The 23,412-nt window shown below is 33.3% G+C and overlaps 6 protein-coding genes across 6 annotated transcripts; 1 reads left to right on the top strand and 5 right to left on the bottom strand.

Annotated features, from left to right (window-relative positions):
• Window positions 1-1,915: 1,915 nt before the first annotated feature.
• On the bottom strand, window positions 1,916-2,296 carry LOC122722051. Its single transcript, XM_043951628.1, has one exon. The coding sequence runs from the start codon at window positions 2,294-2,296 to the stop codon at window positions 1,916-1,918; it is 381 nt and encodes a 126-aa protein (XP_043807563.1).
• A 1,706-nt stretch (window positions 2,297-4,002) lies between these two features.
• Window positions 4,003-4,602, top strand: LOC122722485. The gene has a single exon (XM_043953234.1). The coding sequence runs from the start codon at window positions 4,166-4,168 to the stop codon at window positions 4,388-4,390; it is 225 nt and encodes a 74-aa protein (XP_043809169.1). The 5' UTR covers window positions 4,003-4,165; the 3' UTR covers window positions 4,391-4,602.
• A 903-nt stretch (window positions 4,603-5,505) lies between these two features.
• On the bottom strand, window positions 5,506-7,397 carry LOC110608551 (uncharacterized protein At1g66480). Its single transcript, XM_021747805.2, has 2 exons — window positions 6,577-7,397; window positions 5,506-5,874 (listed from the first exon to the last, which is right to left on the bottom strand). The coding sequence occupies exons 1-2, from the start codon at window positions 7,384-7,386 to the stop codon at window positions 5,815-5,817; spliced, it is 870 nt and encodes a 289-aa protein (XP_021603497.1). The 5' UTR covers window positions 7,387-7,397; the 3' UTR covers window positions 5,506-5,814.
• A 4,688-nt stretch (window positions 7,398-12,085) lies between these two features.
• On the bottom strand, window positions 12,086-13,450 carry LOC110606686 (MYB-like transcription factor 4). The gene is made up of 3 exons (XM_021745612.2): window positions 13,205-13,450; window positions 12,975-13,104; window positions 12,086-12,708 (listed from the first exon to the last, which is right to left on the bottom strand). Exons 1-3 carry the CDS (start codon window positions 13,332-13,334, stop codon window positions 12,291-12,293), a joined length of 678 nt encoding a protein of 225 aa, XP_021601304.1. The 5' UTR covers window positions 13,335-13,450; the 3' UTR covers window positions 12,086-12,290.
• Window positions 13,451-16,422: 2,972 nt separating this feature from the next.
• Window positions 16,423-17,711, bottom strand: LOC110609990 (heavy metal-associated isoprenylated plant protein 21). Its single transcript, XM_021749841.2, has 3 exons — window positions 17,553-17,711; window positions 17,319-17,394; window positions 16,423-16,781 (listed from the first exon to the last, which is right to left on the bottom strand). Exons 1-3 carry the CDS (start codon window positions 17,622-17,624, stop codon window positions 16,489-16,491), a joined length of 441 nt encoding a protein of 146 aa, XP_021605533.1. The 5' UTR covers window positions 17,625-17,711; the 3' UTR covers window positions 16,423-16,488.
• A 2,156-nt stretch (window positions 17,712-19,867) lies between these two features.
• On the bottom strand, window positions 19,868-23,048 carry LOC110603773 (putative E3 ubiquitin-protein ligase SINA-like 6). Its single transcript, XM_021741679.2, has 2 exons — window positions 22,598-23,048; window positions 19,868-20,742 (listed from the first exon to the last, which is right to left on the bottom strand). Exons 1-2 carry the CDS (start codon window positions 22,988-22,990, stop codon window positions 19,981-19,983), a joined length of 1,155 nt encoding a protein of 384 aa, XP_021597371.1. The 5' UTR covers window positions 22,991-23,048; the 3' UTR covers window positions 19,868-19,980.
• Window positions 23,049-23,412: the final 364 nt, after the last annotated feature.

The following is a 23,412-nucleotide window of genomic DNA, read 5'->3' as shown; positions in this document are numbered from 1 at the left end:
TAAAATCTCTTAAATTTATTTAAATACACTTATTATCAGGTTAAGTTTATAAATACACTACACTTAATACATCTTGCACTTTAAGAGGATAAGGAGAAGGAGAAAAACAATACTAGGCAGAGTAATAATATGTCCTTAGGAAAAGCCATCATTAATTTAATAGAAACCTGTTTGTTGCTCAACAAATGGGGAATGAAGATCTATGTTACAGGCACAGCCATTCAGCCAAGCCAGAGTTACCAAATATATAGGAGAAAGCGACTCATTTTCTATTAAAATTGCAGACCAATGATTTTGTTGAGCAATTGGCAACTTTCACATCCATTGCTAGTCCATGATATATGTTGATTTGAAGTCCCTTTTGTAAGTTATTAGAATTTTGAACGGAAAGGTAAAGTTAATAAACGAGTTCAAAGATAAGATTCCCTAAATGAGAGCAGACTCATTTGAGATTGGATTAACAATTGCAAACATGTTAGAATAAATCATTTAGTTAGTGTGGCAGATAAGAGGGGCCTGCCCAATCCTCCGGAGTTGTAGAGCAGTAGTCAGTATGATTTGGAAGCAAGGGAAGCTTCATTTATCACACTTGCAGCCTCCTGGCTCCAGCAGACAGCAGTGGCCATCACTGACTCAAGCTCCCACCTACTCCCTCCAAAATAATTGCCCCCATCCATAAATACGCACCAATTTCTTTATGCCACCCTTACCCCACCCTCAATTTGTTTAGAGTTTCAAAGTTAAATTGAAGTCAAATTTCTAAATCCATAATTGCAATTTGTGGCCAATTATTTCATTAAGGTTTTTTTTTTTAATATATATAAAACATGATAAACTTCTTTTATGCTTAATTAATTTCTATACATCCACTCATCCATTAGGCATTTAAGTTGAAAAGAAAAGAAAGTAAAGTATATAATCAAGTTTGATAAACTGACTGATTTTTATTTGCAATTGACTGATCAATTAAGCTGATAATACTATGATAGTGTGTTTTGGAACCCTCTGATTCGTTGCTCAAGACAGATTTCGTTTTCATTAAATTAAATGGGTGTATTAAAAATTTGATAGTGTAATAACGCAAAAGATATCAATCCCAAATATATTGAACCAATCTCATACCCACTAACGGATATAGGTCCTAACTACTTGTTAGTTATAGAAATGTATGCAGAAAAATAATAATAATTAAGATTTTGTTTAGTTGAAATAATTTAATTAAAAATTTTGAGTTTTTAAACATGTTAAAATTGTATCTATTTGATTGATATTTTTGCTTGACTTATTCCATTTATTGAGTTCGGAATGTAGAACACCGTACTGATAAAATTCGGAATGTCTAACACCGTAGTGATAAAAATGTTATCGTAAAGATTAGACAGAGAGTGCTTTACAGGACCCTTATGTGTGGGATTATTATTCTTACATACACTAGTTGGGAGCTGTTGATGAAACCAAAACAAGGCAAAACCAGTCAAACTTCTCAATCAACTAAACTTGAGAGGCTATAATTTCGTAAGAACCTGATCAAGTGCGCATGAGTGCACTGAACTAAAAGTGCATGTGACAAAACTTGTGAAAAGTTGAAAGCATCTATTTCCTTACTTTCCATCATCTAGTAAGTTATTGAAAAGTTTACCTCCATTACCGATTTGAATCAAATAAAATATAAGTAATAAATAATAAGAATTTTCTTTTTAGTTTTGGTAAAAATTAAGTGGTGGGCGAAATTAGTATTGAAGAAATTAAAAAAAATGAAATATTATAAGTTTACCTGCTTGATATACTGGATAAATATGATAAACATTTAAATGGAAGAAGATTCTTTTGATATTAAAACAATATTATGGTCTAATTAAACCAAGAACTAGACCTAATTAAGAGAGAGAGACTTAACCACAAATTATTATGATCATCAGATTATGACAAAGAGTAGAGCTCCAAACCCAGCCAAAAGCAGCAACTTTGCAACAGCATTCTGTGTAGCAGCGCTGTAAAAATTCCAATTATCATAAGAATCAGTTACATAAAAATTCCCAGGCACACCGGTCACATAAATGAACCTTGGCGGTGGAGGAGGCAGAGGAGGACAGTATGAGGACTTTGGTGGTGGAGGAGGAGGAGGAGGCAGAAGGGCACATGGGTTAACACAAGGGCATGATTCACACTTTATTCCAGTATCTGGTTCTTGGGGCACTAACGCTTGGTCAAGGTTGTTGGTCACAATAGCACAGCTTGGAACTGCAAATAAAATGAAGAAAAGAAGAAGAGCCATGAGAAGCATCTGAGGGTTCATGGAGAAGTGAAGCTATGAAGCTTGAAAGAGGAGAGGCGAGGAGAGAGGCAGGGTTATAAAAGAGGTTAAGGCATCATACGTTGGGGCCTGGGGGGGGGGGGTGCATGGACAGTGCACAAAGACACAGGCAGAGGCAGAGTTATTAGGTGGTTAGGTAAATTTAGTTATTTCGAGAAACGCAAAGCTGAATGTGTTTGCAATGTCTTGAAAGCGAATTGCATGTGGATGTCGTAAATGTAGGGGACCCTATTTCTCTTCTTCTTCTTCTTCTTCTTCTTTCTCTTTTTCTTTCATTATACAGGTTAGGCATGCAAGGGGTTTGTTGGCTAATTTAATTAGAGGTAAAAAGTTATGGTTTTTTCTTTTTCTTATTTACTATTTTTTTTTTAAAATCGTGTCGATTCTATGACAAAATATTTGATAGTGCTAGGCTGGTATTATTCTTCTAGCTGTTTCATTCAACTTTTGGCTTTCAGTTGTCTCTCAAAACAATGTTTTCGTGTCTAAATTATATTTTTTTTAATTAAAGTTTTATTATAATCAATAAAAAAAAAAAAGAGTAAATTCATTGCTAACTGAATTAATCTTTGAAATTTATGTATCTGATACTATAATACTCAGCATGTCTATCAACCAATTATCAGGTAATTAAACCTACCATATGCATATAATGCAAAACAAAAATAAAGCAAAAATTAATGATAAGATGAGATAAGTTGCTTAGCATATAGGCTAAGCTTTTCCTAATCAAATAAGTGTATGCGATCACTTTCCAACCAACTACTGCTGGATGCCAAAGTAATAACAGAATCTGATCACCAATATCAATTAACTATAATCTCACCCTATCAAAAATCAAGTTATGAAAGTGGGTGATAAAAGAGTGGAACAGCAATTTTTTTTTTTTTCAATCAGGAATAATCTAATTATGTGAAAATGCGTTTTTCCAAGTGAAAAAAAAAAATTAAAAAAATAAGGATAATTTGATTTTACAGCTTTTCTTTTAGAATGGTGTCTGTTAAGACAAGCTAATAAGGATTGCTCCAAGTAATAATATATATATATATTTCAAAGACAAAAAGCGAATCATATGCCCTTGGTAAAAAGATGAAAAAGCAAAAACTTTTTAATTGAAGGCAATGAACCATTCTTTAGTAGCAGAATGAATTCTCCCAACCAAGCAGCCAGCTGAGCTGAGCTGAGGAATATTGTTGTGGAATATTTTTTTTAGCCAATGTGTGGAAGTTATCTATGTACAGCACTTGAATAAAACCTTCATGAAATGAATGAAGAGTGATGGATTCGAGAATGGTCCAGATGATCTGGGCAACTCTCGTCTCTAATGAATGACAATAGACCACAGAGACATTTGTACGCCCAAGCCCACCTGCACAGCCATCAGCTGTCTGCTATTCCAAATGAACAGGGCCAGTTAACCAGTCTTTATTTAGTGATTGGCCTTTAGGTTAAGTTGAACCAGATGTAATGCTGGGCCTCCCATTAAATAGACCGATGACCCAAAACATTTTACAATAGAAAAAAAAAAAGAGCTGCAAACGTGTCATTCCTTGACCTGAGCGGACACAACACGTGTACACTTCGGTTTTCTCTGGTGACAACACGTATCACTGTCACCGACCCTCACAGCCTTGCTTGTCACCTTCTCTTCTCATCGGTCATCTCTATATATTAACAAGTGAATTGACAGTTTCTTAGCAGATTGAAGTTGGCCTTTGGTTGAACCGTGCAAGCTATCTTCTCTATTTCTCTCTTATTTCTGTCTCTACAGTTCTCACTAATCTCTTCTTTTCTTTTCGTCCTTTGGAGCCTTAGTCTTGTTGCAGTAATATTTTCTTTTCATCCAACAATATGGCTGGGATTCCTGTATGTATCCAATGTGGAACGACTGCCAACCCTTGTCGATGCAAGGTGGTCGGCCCAACTCTTGGGTTCTTGGCGTTTGCTGCAGCGGCGATCGTGGAATGGCCTGTGGGTGCTTTTGTTTACCTGTTTAGACACAGGAGTGGACGCAGGATCATGGCCCATCCAGCTACCGTTATTTATCCTTCGGTCACCACTGCAATACCCATTTAATGCTTTCTTATGATCACGCAACCATCTTCTTCTTCTCTTTTTTTATTTCCTAAGCAAGCACACGTGTCTTACTTGAGCTTGGGTGTGTTTTATCAGTGTCTGTTGGTCTTGAAAATATGAAATTTAATAATATTGCTTCGTACAAGCAATACAATGATGCTATTTTGTTACTTGTCAAATGAGTTCAATTATAAAGTTCATCTTTTAAAGAAGTTGAAGGGATTTGTTTATATATCTTTTGAGGTTATATGTTATTATACTGAAAGTTATGTAAAACAATATTAGCAATGATCCTGGAGATGGATGCGCGAATTTCGCTTAATTTATAAACAGAAGTCATTGCAGTTTGCTGTAATTGACAAAGCAACTTTGCATACGGTCAGGTCCGTCATAAGCATGTGCTTGCCATGCCACAGCTGCAGTCTGCAGAACTTGGTTGGCCATCGTCTACTATCTCAAATTGCCTGCTGCTGCTCAATAACTTAATAATATACAATTTTGTAATGGAATATTTCGTACGTGCGTCTACACCTTCAATTCATTTTCTATGTATATTTTTGTAGAATTTATTTAAATTAAAAGATGAATTTCCCTTCTGTTTTTTTAAAATTCCTTCCTGTTTTAGAAGATTCACTTTTAACTCTTGGTTAAGATAGCCATTTCATTTTAACACTAATTTATCGTCGGAATATTTTGACCGAGGGTCGTCTTTTTTTTTTTTTTTTTTAATTTTATTTTGCTGCTGAGGTTCTTGTTGGGGACTGGTGGTGTCAGTTTATTGCGCTTGGTTGGACCTTGGGACTAGAGTTATTGGGTCAGTCCATGCACAACACTTGGCCCAGACCCCTGCCACTGAAATCATTTTTTAAAAAAATGTAAAATTCGATACGTATTCGATTTGAGCACAAACTCTATTTGTATTTCTTGCTAAATTAGAAATATAAAATAATAATTTTTTTCAGCCAAAGGTAGCTTATATTTCGATTCGGTTCGGTTGTTTCTGGCTAGTGGGCCAATTTCTTGATGCAGAGCAGAGATGTTGAATTTACCCACCTCTAGTAATTAGTACCTCGTATAAGATGGAACACAAATGACGCGAATTTTTTTCTCAACAATGGAAAAAAAATTTGATTACTAATTAACACAGGTGTACAAGGCCTAAGGTTAATTAAAAAAAATAAATAAACAAAAGAGAGATGCTTTTTTTTAATAAAACAAATGAGAGATGCAGAACAGAACCATAGCCCAGAATGAGAACGAGTCAACTGGGCGATTTCTCGAAAGATTTTTCCTTGGTTAGGACATTTTTCCAGATTTCTATATCTATGAGAATGGATATACATGTACATGTGGATTCGGTGACATAACAAGCATGCTTGAAAAATGCTCAATTCTGCCCTTCTCTTGAATCTTTATGATCAGTGCTAATGGGAGGCTACTCCTAATCTGATTTCTCCTCCTTCTGGACTAAAACTCACTCGCTTCTGCAAAATTTATATAAACAAAACAGAGGGTTAACAATGCTTTCAAGTACTTTGTAATTAGTTGCTAATCAGGGGAATTTCCCTAAGAGCATGATGTTTGTAGGTCACTTTCTGATTCTGGCACAAAGGACAACCAAACACTTGGTGGTTGTAACGTTTCATAAAAATTGTTGTATTTCCCAAAGAAATGTGACCCACTTGTACCTATAAAATGATGATTCATGCCATAAATTGTGCCATAATTTAGGCACTAGGATTTGACTTAACCCCCATTTCTTTGATTGTCAAATTGTGTCCATTGTTATGATTTAAGGAGGTTGAGAGTAGGAATTATGTCATCTTCATTACCCAGAATGCTTGCCATTTCTCAAAGCATACATATATAATTACGCACACATAATACTTAATTATACTCTGTATAATTACATATATACATATTGGAGACAACTCTTTTCTTTAAACATTTTAACTTGGATAAATTATGGCTACTTGTAAAAATCTCCCTATTCCTAAGATGTGGCAACAAGTTGGTAATAAGCTCTGAGTACCAGTTATGAGATGCAATTTAACATAGAACCTTCTTAGTATATTACCATTATCAATTGATTAAGTTTCTCTTAATTGACGGCCATGTATGTGTACAAGATGAGCAAGCAAGACAGGTTGGATTAAATTGATCAAGTTCAAAGAAACCATCCATACCTCACGTGGCTTCAAATTCTCTCCTATGCTACCAAGTTCTGGCCTCCATTGACCTTCCCTTCGGTCAGCATCGCGGCCATTAATTTCGCCGGAATTTCCCAAGAAAAGATCAACAATCTTTTCAGCCACCTCTGATTCGTCTTTGCTCTCCTCGACCAGTTTTTCAACTTGAGCCTTAGGAAGCCTCATTTTCAGCCGGACCGGAGAAGGCCCATCAGGAACTTGAGTAGACAACGATCTAGCAATAGAAAGGTCAGAAACAGATCTCCGAGACAGCATCAGGCACTCAAGCCTGTCCTTAGCACTCATGTAAATTCCAGAGCGTACCCTCCTGGTGTTCCTGCTTGTGTTTTTCTCTTCAGGAAACTTGGGCAATTCTACCAGGAAATATATTTTCTTTGGCTTTAGTTCCTGTTCAGAATCTAATGGTTTGGCACGGACACCAAAATGCTTAACGGCCTCCGAATCCAGAAGCACATGTCCTGGGTAGTCCTTGACGACGTCACATGCCCTCGCTGGAGTCTTTAACTTGAACGTTTCACCGTCAATCTTCATCACCTTTGCCTTCCTTCCTCTGCCTATGCTGTTTCCCATCTCTATGTTTGATCTCTCAAAAATAAGCAGCTCCAATAAGAAAATATCGTGGCAAAAAAGACATTTATATATATATATATGTGTGTGTGATTTGAGATGTCCGGTATAGAAAGGGAGCGATGCTGAAAAAAGGGTTACTACAGTATAATTAAATTTAAGTTTGGTGTGGTGTGAATATGAGAATTCCTTTTTATTAGAAATTTCTAAGAAAGTCATGTGAAATCTACACAAGGGGAAAACTCAAATTCCACCATCACAAATAATTTCTGTTGTTATTTTTTTTTTTGTTAAAAAATCCATCATGTATAAGTTTTCTTGTTGCTTCAGATTAGTAATTAATTTTGGTTTATGTAATTTGTTAACAATTACGGACTCTAATAAAATTATCAACTTTTCATAAAATTTATATTTTCCATTAATCATTATTAAAATTATTAATTGTCTTAAACAGTAATAATTAAGAAAAAAGCCTTTAAAAGAAAAATCAAGACATTGTTTGTTGGTGTGATATATATATATATATATATATATATAATTAGAAGGATTACATCAACTTTTTTATACTCCCATTAAGCAAGGGTTGATGGATTGGGATAATATTATCCTTGATATATTTTCATGCAAAAAGTAATGATGGTGTGGGGATAACTGGACCCCTCCAATGGATAAGCATTGCGAGAAATAGCAGCTTCCGCATTCCGATGTCCAGCGTGCTAACCTCAGAGGTGGATTACGATTGAGAAAAGAAAAATGCATAGTTCTCCCTCAATCGATTTAGCTTTTTTATTTGAATTCCCTCGGATCTCTAAATTATAACAAAAATATTTTCAATTAAACAACGATTTGTTTTTAATTAAACATAATATGAAATGAAATAATAATAATAATATTAATAATTCTGCTTAAAGCAATAATGTTTAGTTAACAAAAAGATTTTTAATTGGAATTGGATATGTGGGAAAAGGGAGGGTGACATAATTATCCACCGTCGGTGGGTTTTGCAAGCGATATATTTGGATTATTATAGACATGGCCAAGAATTAACCAAAGTTGAAGAGGTAAAGGAAATAATATATTTAGTTGATTAATCCGTTTAATTTGAATCGTAAAAGTTGGATTTTTGCTTAGTCTTGTCATTGTCATTGTCAGTTTTATGGTAAGATCATCACATGGTATCTTCTTGGAAGTATAGAGAAATAGAGATATAGTTTTTCATTTATAAGGTATTCGTTAGGACAAATGCGTGCATAGGACTCGGTTTGGTCAAACGTTTGATTTGGCATTCCAGCGAGGTTCTAGAGAACCAAATGCCGTTGCCATGCTATAATAATGGAATGGTCAATCATATCACACTTCCCTAAACGGCGGATTTTCTTTTAGGATAGAATATATGAATAGATCAAAATCTTATGCGGGATTATTTATTTATATGAGGTTTATCTTTTGAAAAGATAAATTTCAAATTGATGTTATTTTATATTGAGAAAATTAAAATGCATTACAAATAAGACGGTAATAGGTTTATCATTATTATATTTAAAATATTTATAAAAAATTAAAAAATTTTACAATATTAAAAATAAGTATGTATGTTCTGCTCTTTCTATGCTCTTGCAGATTTTCTTTAATTTTTGGTTCCTTGTGTTAAAGATCATTGTAAAATAACAAAGAACAGAAAAATGGAGAGAAGGAATTTTTCTCATATATACAATTCTTATGAACACTCTAGAAAGAATCACAGCAAAGAATGACCTAGAAGAAATTACAACAAAAAGGATAGCTCATTATATAGCTGTGAGAGCTAAGAGAGGAATAAATCACGTCAATCATTCTTCTGGAAGCAAAGAGAAGAATTATGAAACGGCGTTGGGTTCTTTGTAGCCCAAAACGCAACATCTTACTGCTTTAGTGAAGTGCTCCGTTTTATTCGTAAAACACACAATTTTAGTATTCTCAACACCCCCTCTCAAGAGGGAGATGAAGAGATGTCCAGAAGTCCCATCTTGCGCAGAAGTAAATTGAATTGTGATGCTCCCAAGGATTTGGTGGACAAGTATGCGATCTGAAGGCGAGAGGCTATGTGTAGAGGCTGAATGAAACCTCAGTTTGAGCAGTTTTTGCACGATGTGACAATCAATGTTGAAGTGCTTAGTCGTGAGGTTTAATATTAAATTTATGCAATATATCTTTTATCCATCTAAGCTCACAAACGGTGAAAGCCATGCTTTTGTACTTGATAAGATTTTGGATTTATGACGAAGTATAAACTATCAAATACTTTAATATGTAAATAATTTGATCTTTTTCCAAATAAAATTTCATGAGGAGTTTTTTAATTCAAAATAGAATTTGGTGTAATATTTATGAGATGTGTGACCGTTAAAATTGATTCTCTTCAAAAATATTTTGGCAACTGTGATTGGAACATAAGAATTCTAGCAATGCAAGTTGCTTGTATTTCCTCTCTACTCACCATTGTTATGGTGTGTATGGATATATTTTTTGATGCAAAATATATTTTCTTTTAAAAAATTGAGCACACAATTTATTTACAAATTCTGTTCCAGACCTTATGATTATTTTCTGAAACTGTTTTGTCCCATCATTATGAAGTCATGTAAAGTATCAAAAACTTTAATTTTATTTCTTAATAAGAAAGTCCAAGTTACTATAAAGAAGTTATCTACCACAATAAGAACATATTTAGTGTCACAGATTGTGTGTAAAGTGTAAAGTCCCTACAAGTCAATATGCATTAATTCAAGCATAGAGGTAGATATAAGTCTTTGTTGCTTAGTCAAAGGCATATCTCACACACAGTTGGATCACTATTTACATGTATCTCAGGAATATGATAAAGCTTGGTATTTGAGGAATAACCCATCCTGGCATGTTAAAAAGTATTTTCATCTTTGCTGGATGTTCTGCAAATTTTATTTAGTAGAGGTAGTTTCCATATATGTAGATAACTCCTTTTGGGCTGAGAATCCAACTTGTATAAGCCATCTTGTAGGGTTCCAGTAGCTAATGCTTTACTGGTCTGAAAGTCCTGCAAAATGCAATAGGTATTAGTGAACAGAACTGTGATGTTTGAGTCTTGTGTTAATTTGCTTATTGAAGGCAAATTATATTTGAAGTTAGGAGTAAACAAAACATTATGAAGGATAAAGTTAAGTTTAAGGGGTATGGAATCAGTAGGTGTTTGCCATTGGAAAATTTGATAAAACAGTTGATATTCAGGTTAGTGGGTTCAGTGAACAGAGAAAAATCATAGTACATATGGGTTGTAACTCCTGTATCTATCATTAATCTTATGATTATTAGAGTAGCAAATTGTTTCAGAACCTGCAAAATCATTAAAGGCAACACAACCAGCTTCATTCACACTTGAGGTACCATGCTGGGTCTTCATATACTTCAGGATTTCATGCTGCACTTATAAAATGTTTGATAGTTCATCATTTCTGGGCTTCATGAGATCAAGAGGAGACTCATATTACTGTGATACAGCAACAACCTTCTCCTTGTTTTTCTCTTTAAACCATTCAGGATATCCATATAGCTTAAAACAAGTATCCTTAGTGTCTTGCAATACAAGCACTTAAAGGCATATCTGATGAAGCTTGCATCTGTCTTTTGCTCATTTACTGCAAGGATTATGGACATACTCTAAGTTAGGTAATTACTGACATCCAGTGTTATAGTGATAAGGGTCATTCCAGGGTGATTATAAAGGTATCTGAGTTATAAAGGTTGAGATATTATCTCCAACCTTGTTTTCAGCAGAGGTTTTGATGCCAGAGGTAGTAGAGACGAAAAGAGGGTTAAGGTTCAGAAGTAACAGCAGGAGAGAAGGAATTTTTCTCATATGTTATTATTTTGGGTGCCCACACATATATATACAAGTCTTTTGAACACTTTAGAAAGAATCACAACAAAGAATGACCTAAAAGAAAGGAAAGCCCATTATACAGCTGTGAGAATGAATCAATCATTCCTCTGGAAGCAAAGAGAATAATTATGAAACGGCGTCGGATTCTTTGTAGCCCAAAGCGCAACATTTTACTGCTTTAGTGAAGTGCTCCATTTTATACATAAAATACACCGTTTTAGCATTCTCAACAATCATTATAAGGATAAATTGGTAAAATGCACACTTATGCATTTATACAACACTAATTATGAGACAAATTAATTAATGCATGGAAGTTAACTCATCATCATCCGTTTCCCCCAACTAACTTTCATTTTTCATTTGTTTCAATATAAAGGGTAATTTAGTTAACTCATGCAGTATTTTATTACAATTTCTGTGATTTATTTATTTTTTTAATTATCATATAAAAATATTTGATAAATAAAAATGGACGGATAAAATAATTTAATAATTAAATATATAAATAAAGATATAATAAAATTTATTGTTATGAGTATTATAACTGTTTTTTTTTTTTTTAATTCATATGAAAATATCATAAGCCTTGCTTGAATTTATTCTCAAGCTAAACTTCGTGCAATTAAGAATCACATGCTGTAGATGAGATTTTCCCTCCTTGGAGGGACAATTAAAGTTCCTATCTCTTTCATCCTTCATTTCATATCACACTGAATAATTCAGTAATTAATAATTTAATTTTACTGAAAATATAACGCACTGTTAATTAAATTAATTAAATATGTTATGCATTCTCATGAGGTTTTAAGTTTAATTATCAGTTAGAACTAATAGTTAACTTATAATAATAAAAAAAAATATGAAAAAAAAAAAGATGTTACAAAAATCCATTGATGCATTCTCAAAATACAGCTATAACTTAGGCATGAAACGAAAGAAGATAAACTGAGCAATAGAAAGCAAAAGTGTACGTGATCATATCCATCCTTTGTTTTCTTCGTATCATAATTAAAAGCACGCTATTCCTTGGCAGCTAGTCATTTAATTATATTTAAATGCATCAAAATTAGGTTTACAATTACTAAATGATCTATAACTAATATCAGTAAAAGACTCTTTCTTCTAGCTTAGTTAACCTTTTTAAATTTTAATTCCCACTAAAGCCACCAGGAAAGCTTAAATTAATGTATTTGGATTGCTGGCTATATATAGCTAGCTAGCTAGCTCACAAGAAGAGAAGTAGAGCAGGTAATGTTTCGCTTCGTACTTCACCAGTTGCAGAAGCATCGCAATTTTCTGGCCTAGTTTCCAAAGTTGCAGTATTAACAGCAGGAGAAGGAACAGCAATGTTGAGGTCAAGATTTATATCAGAAGAACCAGCACCAGTTTCATCCTCTTCGAGAGAACTTGGTGCATCAGAAGTCCTATCATTATAATCGCCCTTAGATTTTTTGGTTTTACATATATTTTCATCAACAGGAGAAGAAACTCTCTCTGGTTGGGGACGTGGAAGAATTTGGTTAAGGCGATGATTGTTTGGGTCCATTCCCATGTTTATTAGTTTTTTCCTCAGATGAGAGTTCCAATAGTTCTTCACCTCATTGTCTGTCCTCCCCGGCAGTCGCCCAGCTATCAGTGACCACCTAACAGGCCACAAACATGATTCCGTTACCATTCTACCTTGACCTTATACACTTGTGTGCATGTGTATGTGTATATATATTATATCTATACATAAGGGTTTTTGTATCAAACTCATGAACCCTAATTATAATTGTTACTTTATAGAAAGAAAAGAAGAGAAGACTCAAATTTGGGATTTTTCTTAAACCGAGGTGTTTTAGCAAAAGGTTTGGGTTTGAGAAATTGTGATCTGTCCATAAAAAGAGAGGCCGGAGAGGAAAAGTACCTGTTGCCAAGGAGAGCATGGAGCCTGATAATAAGGTCCTCCTCATCTTGAGCAAAGTTGCCTCGTTTGATGTCTGGCCTAAGATAGTTTATCCATCTTAACCTGCAACTTTTGCCACAACGGTGCAATCCTGAATAATTAATTTACCTATAAAGTTAGCATATTTAGCGCACACATATTAAAGTTTTTTTATTATTATTATTCTGGTAAAACCCAAAAATTAAAAATACCTGCGGCCTTAGGGAGAGAACGCCAGCAACCTTCACCATGAGTTGTAATGTAATCGATGAGCTTCTGGTCTTCTTGCTTGGACCAAGCTCCTTTGTTGTTCCCTTCTTTATCACAGCAAGGTTTTCTCATTTCTTTCTTTAGTTGCTCTCTCTTTCCTTGTGAAGTTTGAAGCCCTCCAGAGATTGGAGAAAAGCGAGACAGAGGGAGAGACGCCCATTCAAAGACTGAGTGAGTAAGTTCATTTGCAGTTATTATAGATGTAGCTGAGAAGGACCGGAAGGTTGACTTGGACTGGTGGTTTATGGTGTGTAGGTGGAGGTTCGCAAATGCCCCATGCCCACGGTAACGGAACAGTATGACTGGATATATCATTTCAGTCTCTTGCTTTTTACCGTTAAGTATCTGTCTCTTTCCCATTTAAGAATTATTGATCACTCTTAATTACGAAAAAATGTTATAACACATATTATAGCTATTCATAATCAATGGATAACGCATAAAGAAGGATGATGACATTATTTACCACAGCTAGAAAAGAAAAGAAAAGAAAAGAAGAAAAGAAAAGTGGAAAGCTCTAGCTAATTAATTTTTGGCTTTGGCTGGTGAGGGAATCGATTTGCCTACTACCATACTTCACACACAAATTGGGTAGTTAGGTAGATGGGTTTTAAATTTCAAACTTCAAATTAGGTTAAGTGTGGTCTTTATTGGAGTATTAATTCAGAAATAATTAGGCCAACTTAGCAGAAGAGTACTGAGTTATAATTAACATTAAGAATTAAGTGGTGGGGATTTCACAATTTTTATCTCAGAATAAATATGAACATTCAGCTCCTACAGTATTGCAGTTCATGAGTTTAATCAATAGCTTATTTATTTTTCTTGGTGTGTTGACGGGAAAGATCGAAGTTCTTCATCTATGTTAAAATTTTCTGAAAGCTCCTAATTGGCATTTATGCTTCCACACATCTGAATCCAATTATTTTTTATAGGAAATATATATAATATAGAGGAAACCTAATTAATAACACTAATTTATCCCATTGTAAGAAAATTGAACATTTTGCATGACAAAGCTCTTGAGATATAATAATACAAGTGAAAAAAGCTGATAATATATTTGTAGAGAGAGTTTGACTTTGAAAAAGGCCTGTACTTAGGATTTGATTGAAAATTTGCAAAGGTTTGACAAAATCTTAGCTATAAAATATAGGATTTCTTCTCCTCTAAGACAAATTATATAGATAAATAAATGTATAAAAAAAATTTCACACACATCTGTGGCCTCTCACTCTCTCTCTCTCTTAAATTTCTGAGTTAGACTGGTTGGTTTATGGCCATCTAACAGTCATGCCTATTTCTCCGATTATCCTGTATAATTCTTTCTTAGGCGTTTTCTTTTTTTTTTTTTTTTTTCTTTTCTAATATACTTTCTTTGTACTTTTTATCATTTATTTAATAATAGCTTGCTGAGACATTAATGTAAGATTAAAATAGAGATTGTGATGAGAGTATAAGAATTTGAATTAATTAATTAATAGAATAAAGTAGTGGGTTGGATTAGTGGGTTCAATTTTACGCTTAATTTAAGCAATTGTTTCAAAGTAGGGTTGTAAAATGGCTTGAAAAGCATATGCAGAAGCTTCTTTTGTATAAAAAAAAGCATGAATCCTAACCAAGGATGGTGCTTCCAGTAATCATTCTCTCTCTCATTGCTTCCAACGAAGATTAATTATATTTATGTCCTTTCATATGATTGCCATATGCCCATATTATAATCAGCAATAAATAATCTAAAATCTATATATTAATTAAATGATATTAAAATTTAAATTAATTAATGTTTACATGTTACATTTCAAAGCAATTGAATATTTTTCTTTAAAAATTCCACAGTCTCAAACAAAGTTAAATATTAGAAAAATCACATTGAGACAGTTCAAAAAAACCATGTATTTAATATAAAATTAAACAAAATAAACTGTAGGGATATTAAATTTTAGAGAAATTTATTATTTAGTCCTTGGATATTATTATTATTAACAAGTCAGTCCCTTCATTTTTAAAACTTTATTAAAATATTCTTATTTTTTCTCTGTCAACGAAATAGTCATTCCGTTCTCATTTCCATTAAAATGGATGAGAAATGAAAGAGAAAATTTTTAAAACTCAATTTTGCTCTTAAATAAAACCCCTTATTTAATTCCTAGGTATTGTCATTATTAACAAGTCAGTTTCTATATTTTCAGAAATCAATTAAAACGTCCTTATCTTTTTTCAGATCTATTAAAATATCTTTATCTTTCCTCAGATCTATTAAAACGTTTTTATCGTTTTTTCCTATCAACAAAATAGTTCTCTTTCTCCTCCTCTTCTTTAAAAAAGAAGAAAAAGAAAAAGATGAAGATGATAATAAAGAAGAAAAAGAAGAAAAAAGAAGAAGAGAAAGAAGGAGGAGAAGAAAATGATAATGAAGAAGAAGAAGAATTGCCTCCTTTTTAAAGAAGAAAAAAAAAACAAAGAAAAAGAAGAAGAGAGGAAGAATCGAAGGAGAAGGAGGAGAAGAGAATGGGTAATTTTGTTTTTTGTTATATTTTTAACAGTAAAAATAGACGGAAAGACTATTTCGTTGTGAGAGAAAAAAGATAAGAATATTTTAATAAATTTCTGAAAATACAAGTACTGACTTATTAATAATGGCAATACGCATAATTAAATTATAAATCTTCCTAAATTTTATTAATTTTTAATCGAATATAATTTATTTTGTTTTTATTAAAAAAATAATTGAAGAGGATTACATTACAAAGACACAAAGTGGTTAAGTTGAAAAGAAAGATTTTGAAAGTTATTTTATTTTAATGTATTGGGATCGATTATGATATAAAGTTACAAAAAGTATATACGGCGGTAATTAATAAAAAATTAGAACAAGATTAAAAGCTGGTTTGTTGTGGCCGTCTAATTATATGGTAATTATTAATTAATTAAAAAAATTATATTATAAGGAAATTAAGGATAAGATTATTACCAGTATTTCTTCATGCGTCGTTGCATCACTCCACTCAACTTAAAGCCACAAATTGGGGGATTGTCTTGAAAATCGAAGACCCCCAAATTTGATATGTATACATAACAATAACAACACTTTAATTACATATTAACCAAAAAAATAAAAATTGAAAGAGAGATAGAGAGAGAGGCAACACAAACATACACAAGGAACTGGAATTGCTTACAAAAAGAAAAGCAAACCCATTTTGCAGAAATTCATGAAAAGTTATTACATGACAGAACATGCATGGACATTATCATCACTAAAGACAGATACAAAGTTGTCCTCAGCAGCATTAGATGCTGGAAAAGCTTGCACAACATTGCGAACATAGCCTGCTGGTGCCTTTTTGTCATAGGCACCCGCTGCATATGGATAGTAAACTAGATGTTGAGGTATATATGGCCAAAATTCTGCTCTCTTTCCTGTGCTCTTCACTCTCTTTAACACCTTGTTTGGATCAACATATCCGCTTACTACTACCCTGCTTTGTTTTCTGTTCACTTCCACCGTCTTTACACCTGCATATACACATGCATGGATATGGGTGTTTTGTTATACCTAGTGATTTTTTTAGTATAAATAAAAGGAAAATAGATGAAAATAAGATAAGGAATCTAGATATATGGGATTTAATAAACATGATGGAAATATTGGAGTATGCAGATACGTGGAGGCGTAACAACAAAAGATTCTAGCAAGCTCCATCTATCTAAGAGCTCTTACACGGTTAACTTGTCAGTTGTCATATTGACGAAAAGATAATATTCTTACAGGTAGTATATTGTGTTTCTCATCTTTTCTAAGGGTCACAGCAGATCAGTTGTTTCCGGTTACGATATTTTGTAGAGATCAAAGAAAAAAGAGCTTATATTTTTTTCTTAGAAATGGTGCTTTTTATTCTTTTTTTTTTAATCATTTTTAAATTTTCCTTTAATTGGGTGATTGCTTCTCTGACATGTCACTGCGAGTATTATGATTCGGAAAGACAAAATTCATCTCAAGTGAAGCAAGAAGCACAGACAAAGAGAGAGAGATGGAGAGCTTCACAGAAGAACCTTTCATGGTGCTAACAGCGTTTTTAACTCTTCTTTCGCAGCCATCACAGTCCATTTTCACTTTGATTTCAACTGTCTGGAAAACCAGAAAAACACAGGAAACCCATATCTTTTAGAGAAAAAGATATACTGACTTAGTAGTTGAAGAAGCAACACAGGCGAGAGAGAGATGGTCGCTTTTACAGATAAAAAACAAAAGGAAGTGGAAAAAGGGTAGAAGCTAATAATTAGTACCTGCATTGGTTTGCGTTTGCTTCTTGTGGTGGTGACAGTACAAAAGTTAGAGAGGTAATCAAGAGCACCCATCTTTGCTTCTCGTTGCTAGAAAGAAATCAGGCAAACAGAGAGAGAGAGAGAGAGAGAGAGAGAGAGTGATACGAGGGACATAATGAGAATGAAAGGCATGGTATATATAGGAAGTTGTTGTTAGGTAAAACCAGAGTTATGAACAGAGTATTGTCCAGAAAATTAGAGTATTTTTAACCCAGAAAATTATAGATTCTTTGGTGTATGGGTGTCATATATATATATATATATATATATATATATATATATATATATATATATATATATTTTAATTTAAAAGGTTCAAACTCAATACCTCAATAGCTTACTTAGATAGAATCTAACTCTTTGTATTAATCTAATTTACGAGATAAAATTAATATTTTTTTTATTTTTTTTATTTTTTATTTTTTTTTTTGACTTCAAAAAAAAATTAATATTTTTTTTTAAATAGAGATCGGAAATCGAAAAGTGGAATTTGAAATTTCTATACTTATATTATTTACCACCCACTAAATTAAGTACGTGAATACAATATATTATTTTTTTTTATTTAATGATTGATATTATAAATTTTGAAATAAAATTATAAAGGAAATATTTTTTTTTATAAAATTTTAACTAAGCGTGTATGATTTACTTCTAATGAAACTAAACGGTAAAAATAGACTAATGATTACAACAAAACAAGAAAATAGTGTATTTTTAACAGAAGAAAATAATGAGTATTAAATGTGTGTTTATTAAGGAGAAAGAGCCCACAAACCATGCATGCTAATAAAGTGCCTGGATTGGAAATCATGCTTTTGGATTTCCTTAATTGTTTATTGTCTAATACAGTTCTCTTCTGTTAGCTTTCATCTTTGTTCAATTATCTACATTAAATAATCTCCCATTATTTATATAAATATTTGGTTTATACTATCCAAAGTTTGTACTATTTTCCTCTTTTCAATTTGAATTTTTAAAATTTTATTAACATTATTATATATAAATTTATCAATTTTTTACTTTTTAAATTGCAATTAAATAATAAAAATAATTTATTTTAAAGAAATATTTTCTAAATATAAATTATTTTTCCTATAAAAAGTGAGCCTAATCCTACTCGCTGAGATTAGGGTCGAATCTTATCCGCCACAAAGACGAAGGTGGGGAAAAAGTAAGCTATCAAAAACTTGGGAAATCATGTACCGCCTGCATTACGCTTCCGAGGAGATGTGAATCTCTTTTTACCATAACATAGAAATGTTTGATTATTATAATAGTCTATTAATATTTTTATTCTGCTCATTGAAATATAGTATTGAGATATAATTGCTGTAGAACTATAAGAAACTGTCCAAAAAAAAAAAAATCGATTCAATACACAGATTCGATTTTCTTAAGACTTCATTTATAAATTTTCATTTCGGAGGTCGTTTAATGTGTTTATCAATTATTTAATTTTACTGTAGGCTCAAAGGGTGTATGAGAAGAACAATAACACCCAAAATGAAAGCATCTTAAGTCGCACACACAAAAAAAAGCAAAAAAGTGAGATCTGATGTTTTCTCTATCCTTGTTTTTGTTTATCTGAGGCAATTGATCTTTTCATTGGTCAACCAGCGGTTGAAGTGTTCTCTTGTAGATATGCTCTTGATGTGTTTGCGTGCAGGTTCGGTTCTGACTTTTCGGAGTTGCAAAGAAGAGGGTCCCCAGAAAAGCTACTTTGAGTTGGAATGTGGAGGGTTCCATCTTTTAGTTGTGCCTGGTATCTCCGGAGTCGTGTAACTGTTCTTGCTGACTGACTGGAATTGACCTATAAGACTACAAATGCTATGAATTCTGTTGGGCGCCGCCTCTCCAAAGATTTGTTGCTTTCACTGGTTCTTGAGCCAGCAAGCCTGAGGCTCTAAAGGATGCTTTATTCTGGCTGTGTTTGTTTTTGAAGCCTAGTTTTTGTGCAAATAGGTCACAGTTTTTCCTGCTTAATTCAGCTCCCCTTTATCTCTAGATTTGTGGTCGACTGCGAGCCTGATTGAGACCACCTCTCTAGTTTTTTTTTCCCTAGTGCTAGGTTTGAACTTGTAGGCCTTCTCTTATAAGCTTTTGAACCTGGGCTCTAGTCTTAGTTTTATTGACTTGTAAAGTATTCTGCAGCATATAACACTTTTCACGAGTTGAATATATTGGCACATAAAATAGAGCCTCCATGCTTTTAGGACATACTCTTTTTTTTCCCTTGTGACAACTTTATCAAACAAAATTACTAGCAATAGAACTTGAGCAAAATAGAGAAACCATTACAAATTCAAAGCATCTGCACAAGAGTAACCCAACATCAACATAAGCCAATGTGAAGGGCATATACTAAGGAACAAAATTAACGATCATATTAAACACCACCTGTACTTCTTTGCGTATTTGCACCAGTGCTTCTCTGTATGTTTGTACTGATACTTTGAGCATTTGCTCTGGTTCTTCTCTGAACATTTGCAGGATACCCATCACAACGCCTTATGATGAGGTCCAGGCTGATCTGCCCATAAGAACCAAAGTAAACATTTGGAACAACAAGGAATTCCTCCGCATGAATATCCTCATCATTAACCTTCTGAATGTTCTTTGTAAAAGACTGAAATTTAAGACTACTTCCCTCCATTTTTGCCGTGAGCTCATAAAAGTATTCCCCATCTGATGACGAGGGAGCTATACAACTAAGAGTGATCACATTTCCAAGGATTTCAGCTTTATTGCTGAGGACAAATAAAACACCTTTCTCTTCTTGAAGAAGAAGAGATTTATCATTAATAGTGAAGAATACAGGAAAGGTGTTACCATATTGGAAGCGTGTAGCAGAACCCTTGTGTTTACGGGTAACATGCTGGTACAACAGTCTCGATGAGCCAATAAAATTGCAACCTGATAGGGGGCATGAACAGGGTGCATGGGTGCAGGTCTTATCGTGGTCAAATTTCTTGCTGTATAAAACCATTTCTCCACACCCATACATCAGATTTTGGCATGGTAGTTTAACTGATTCAAGAACCTTCTCAATGGCCCGACATCGATTATATCCAATCGGCAAAGAGCAGGAAGGACATTTATTTGCAATTTTTTTGCAGCAGGAAGAGCAAGCTGTATGCCCATTTTCACACTGAGTTGCCCAGAAAACATGCAAATAGTTATGAAAAAGATATATGTTACAAAATAAACCAAATATATTAGAAAAGTTCAAAAATATATAAATTGAAGTTGACGGACCAAATGCCACATAATTAACTTTATGAGTAAAATAACACCAAATCCAGTCTTTCTAAGTAAAATATCACTTATTTCTATCATCGATATCTAATGATTCAGGGATCTGTAGGAAATAAATACCCACCTTCACTTCTTGCTCCAAACACAAGAAAAGGAAAGAAAAATTAACTTCTTTCCATACAAATTCTCAAGTAAATATATAACTGAATTTAAGACTGCCCATCTAACCCCAAACATAAGAAAAGAAAAGAAAAGAAAAATTAAAGATAACTATGCCCCTCAAAATTGGCTAGTGCAGAAGAAGATTGATTCATAGCTTCAGCATCACATTTATACACACATCATCACCTTGTATAATCCTCCTAATAAAATTTTCAACTTCTTGGTCTATAACATCCTTTTAGATGTATCTGGCTTAGGTGCTGCTTTCATAGTTCATCCACAAATGACAAATCTATTCACAGGACAGATAACCCCCAATTCCCTTTGAAATATTTTCTTATTTTAGTCCAATCTGTGTTCAAATTTCATAAGCTAAGCATTTTCTCCCACTCACAACCCAGCTGTATTATATAGGGCAAATCCTAAAGGTTCACCACCCAATATGCATAACAAAGCTTCAAAACTTGTATTTATCAGAGTCCAATATAAGCAACAGCCTCAGCATTTTCCCCACAATTAAAAAGAAAAAAACCAGGCCCTGGAGCTGCATTTTTGCATAATACTTCTTCTCAGAATAGGACCAGCTTGACATTCTCCACATTCAAGGAAACACATTACTAAAGTATCACAGCGACATTAAGCAACTATTCATAAACCCACCACATAAAACTATGCAAAATTTTTCTGCGCCAGTCACCGCTTGCTAATAGCATGCTTCAACCTAATAGCTCTCCGGAAAAAGAATCTGCAGAGCGATTTCTAAAACAGTATCTCAAAAGTAATTGCCTCACACCTAAACCTCCATCGTGGAAAAGACTGTGTTAACTAATCAATACGATGTGCTTGGTTTAATGAAGCTACACTGCATTTTGGTTCCAAGGGAAAACAGAAAAGCTACACTGTTTTGTTAATTGTTTTCTTTCTTAGTTGCCAGGCGGGAAAAGTCGTTTTTCTGCTTTGCTTTTTCACATGTTGCTAGCTTTCATATCACCTGTATAAATACCATCTCAATGATCAATAAAGGCATCTTATTCCCGCTCATTTTCTGTTTGCTTGAGCTGTCATTCGAACACTACGAACCTCATCCAATCAATCAAATGATGCTTAAGTAAATATTCAACAGTAAAGAGCTCATTAGAACCCAAGAATGCTTTCTCCTTCAAAATCATTAAAAGACCATATTCTTAGTCACCTTAAATAGAAAAGCTTAATCTCTAATTCAAAGGACACCATAACATAATTCCTTTCATACAATACAAAGAAAATTTTTAATACATATGGTAAGAGAACACACTTGCAAGAAGCTAAGTCAAATTTCAAAGTTCTCCATACCAAATAGTCACAATAAACAACTAAAACCCAGATACAAAAGCAAGAAACCCCTGAAATTTCAAGTATTTCATAAGACAGATACTGCAAAATCTATATATATCACCAAAATGCACAAGAAAACAGAATACATATACCAAACTTGTATGTGATAAGCCAACAATGAACAATCAATTACGACAACTTAACATAAAGGCGGAAAAATGCAATAAAGATAATAAAGAACAGTAATCCATTGCATGCAGATATAAGAACACCTGAAAGACGGGAATGGTCAACGAATCGTAGCAGATGGGACAATCAAGCACCTCTGTGTCTGTTAGGGTCACGCAAATCGCCCCATTTCTGCTTCGGACTGGTGAAGGACGATTAGATGATCTAGGTAGGACGATCGGTGTGAGCAAGATGTCATCTTCTTCTCCTTCCTCTTCCTCGTCCAAATCATGTTCCTCAACTCGTTCTTGTTGTTGTTCTTCACTTTGGTCATTTTCCTCCTCTAATAGCTCATCGTCCTCCTCTACTATTTCAACATTTTCATCTTCTGTATCATGCCAGGACGGTTGTTCAGAAGAATCACGGTTCTTCTGTCTCTTTCGCCTTGGACTGCTTGGCCCCTCATCTGCTTCTCCGCCAACTGAGAATCTCGCCATGTCTCTGTAAATTTTTTATTTCCTCTCAGCACGATCGCTCTTTTCTCATCTCATGTTTTATCACGCTCTCAAAAACGCGGCGTTCTGCTTTTTACAGTTTTGGATTTTAATTTAAAAAAACAAATATTTAATGTAGTATAAAAAAAATTATTAATTAATTTTATATTAAAAATATTTTAATATTTTAAAAAATTTATTATTTAATTTTTTTAATTATTTTACTATTAAATATTTTATTATTTATTTTTTATAATTTTAAAAAATTAATTAATAAATTTTTTTATTATAAAAATTAAGTGATAATTTTCCTCACTTTATCACAAAATTCTGAAATTGCCCGTTGTTGAAACCAATTGGTTAAATCGCTTAGAAGTTTCGTAATAATAATAATTCTTATAATAATAAAATATCGCTGCACGCAG

Source organism: Manihot esculenta, chromosome 2 (assembly GCF_001659605.2).
Source record: "Manihot esculenta cultivar AM560-2 chromosome 2, M.esculenta_v8, whole genome shotgun sequence".
In the NCBI taxonomy this organism is placed as follows: Eukaryota; Viridiplantae; Streptophyta; class Magnoliopsida; order Malpighiales; family Euphorbiaceae; genus Manihot; species Manihot esculenta.
This window is presented reverse-complemented; position numbering and strand designations above follow the sequence as displayed.

What these genes read in the sequence shown, in the direction of transcription:
- LOC122722051 (XM_043951628.1), bottom strand. Translation starts at nt 2,296, where the DNA reads ATGAACCCTCAGATGCTTCTCATGGCTCTTCTTCTTTTCTTCATTTTA.
- LOC122722485 (XM_043953234.1), top strand. Translation starts at nt 4,166, where the DNA reads ATGGCTGGGATTCCTGTATGTATCCAATGTGGAACGACTGCCAACCCT.
- LOC110608551 (XM_021747805.2), bottom strand. Translation starts at nt 7,386, where the DNA reads ATGACTTTCTTAGAAATTTCTAATAAAAAGGAATTCTCATATTCACAC. An exon ending in AGAATTTGAAGCCACGTGAG is followed by an intron (nt 5,875 to 6,576) that starts GTATGGATGGTT and finishes TAAATTTTGCAG; the next exon opens with AAGCGAGTGAGTTTTAGTCC.
- LOC110606686 (XM_021745612.2), bottom strand. Translation starts at nt 13,334, where the DNA reads ATGAGAAAACCTTGCTGTGATAAAGAAGGGAACAACAAAGGAGCTTGG. An exon ending in TTCTCTCCCTAAGGCCGCAG is followed by an intron (nt 13,105 to 13,204) that starts GTATTTTTAATT and finishes TTAATTATTCAG; the next exon opens with GATTGCACCGTTGTGGCAAA. An exon ending in CATGCTCTCCTTGGCAACAG is followed by an intron (nt 12,709 to 12,974) that starts GTACTTTTCCTC and finishes GTGGCCTGTTAG; the next exon opens with GTGGTCACTGATAGCTGGGC.
- LOC110609990 (XM_021749841.2), bottom strand. Translation starts at nt 17,624, where the DNA reads ATGGGTGCTCTTGATTACCTCTCTAACTTTTGTACTGTCACCACCACA. An exon ending in GCAAACGCAAACCAATGCAG is followed by an intron (nt 17,395 to 17,552) that starts GTACTAATTATT and finishes CTGGTTTTCCAG; the next exon opens with ACAGTTGAAATCAAAGTGAA. An exon ending in CGCTGTTAGCACCATGAAAG is followed by an intron (nt 16,782 to 17,318) that starts GTTCTTCTGTGA and finishes GTGTATATGCAG; the next exon opens with GTGTAAAGACGGTGGAAGTG.
- LOC110603773 (XM_021741679.2), bottom strand. Translation starts at nt 22,990, where the DNA reads ATGGCGAGATTCTCAGTTGGCGGAGAAGCAGATGAGGGGCCAAGCAGT. An exon ending in TGACCATTCCCGTCTTTCAG is followed by an intron (nt 20,743 to 22,597) that starts GTGTTCTTATAT and finishes TGGGCAACTCAG; the next exon opens with TGTGAAAATGGGCATACAGC.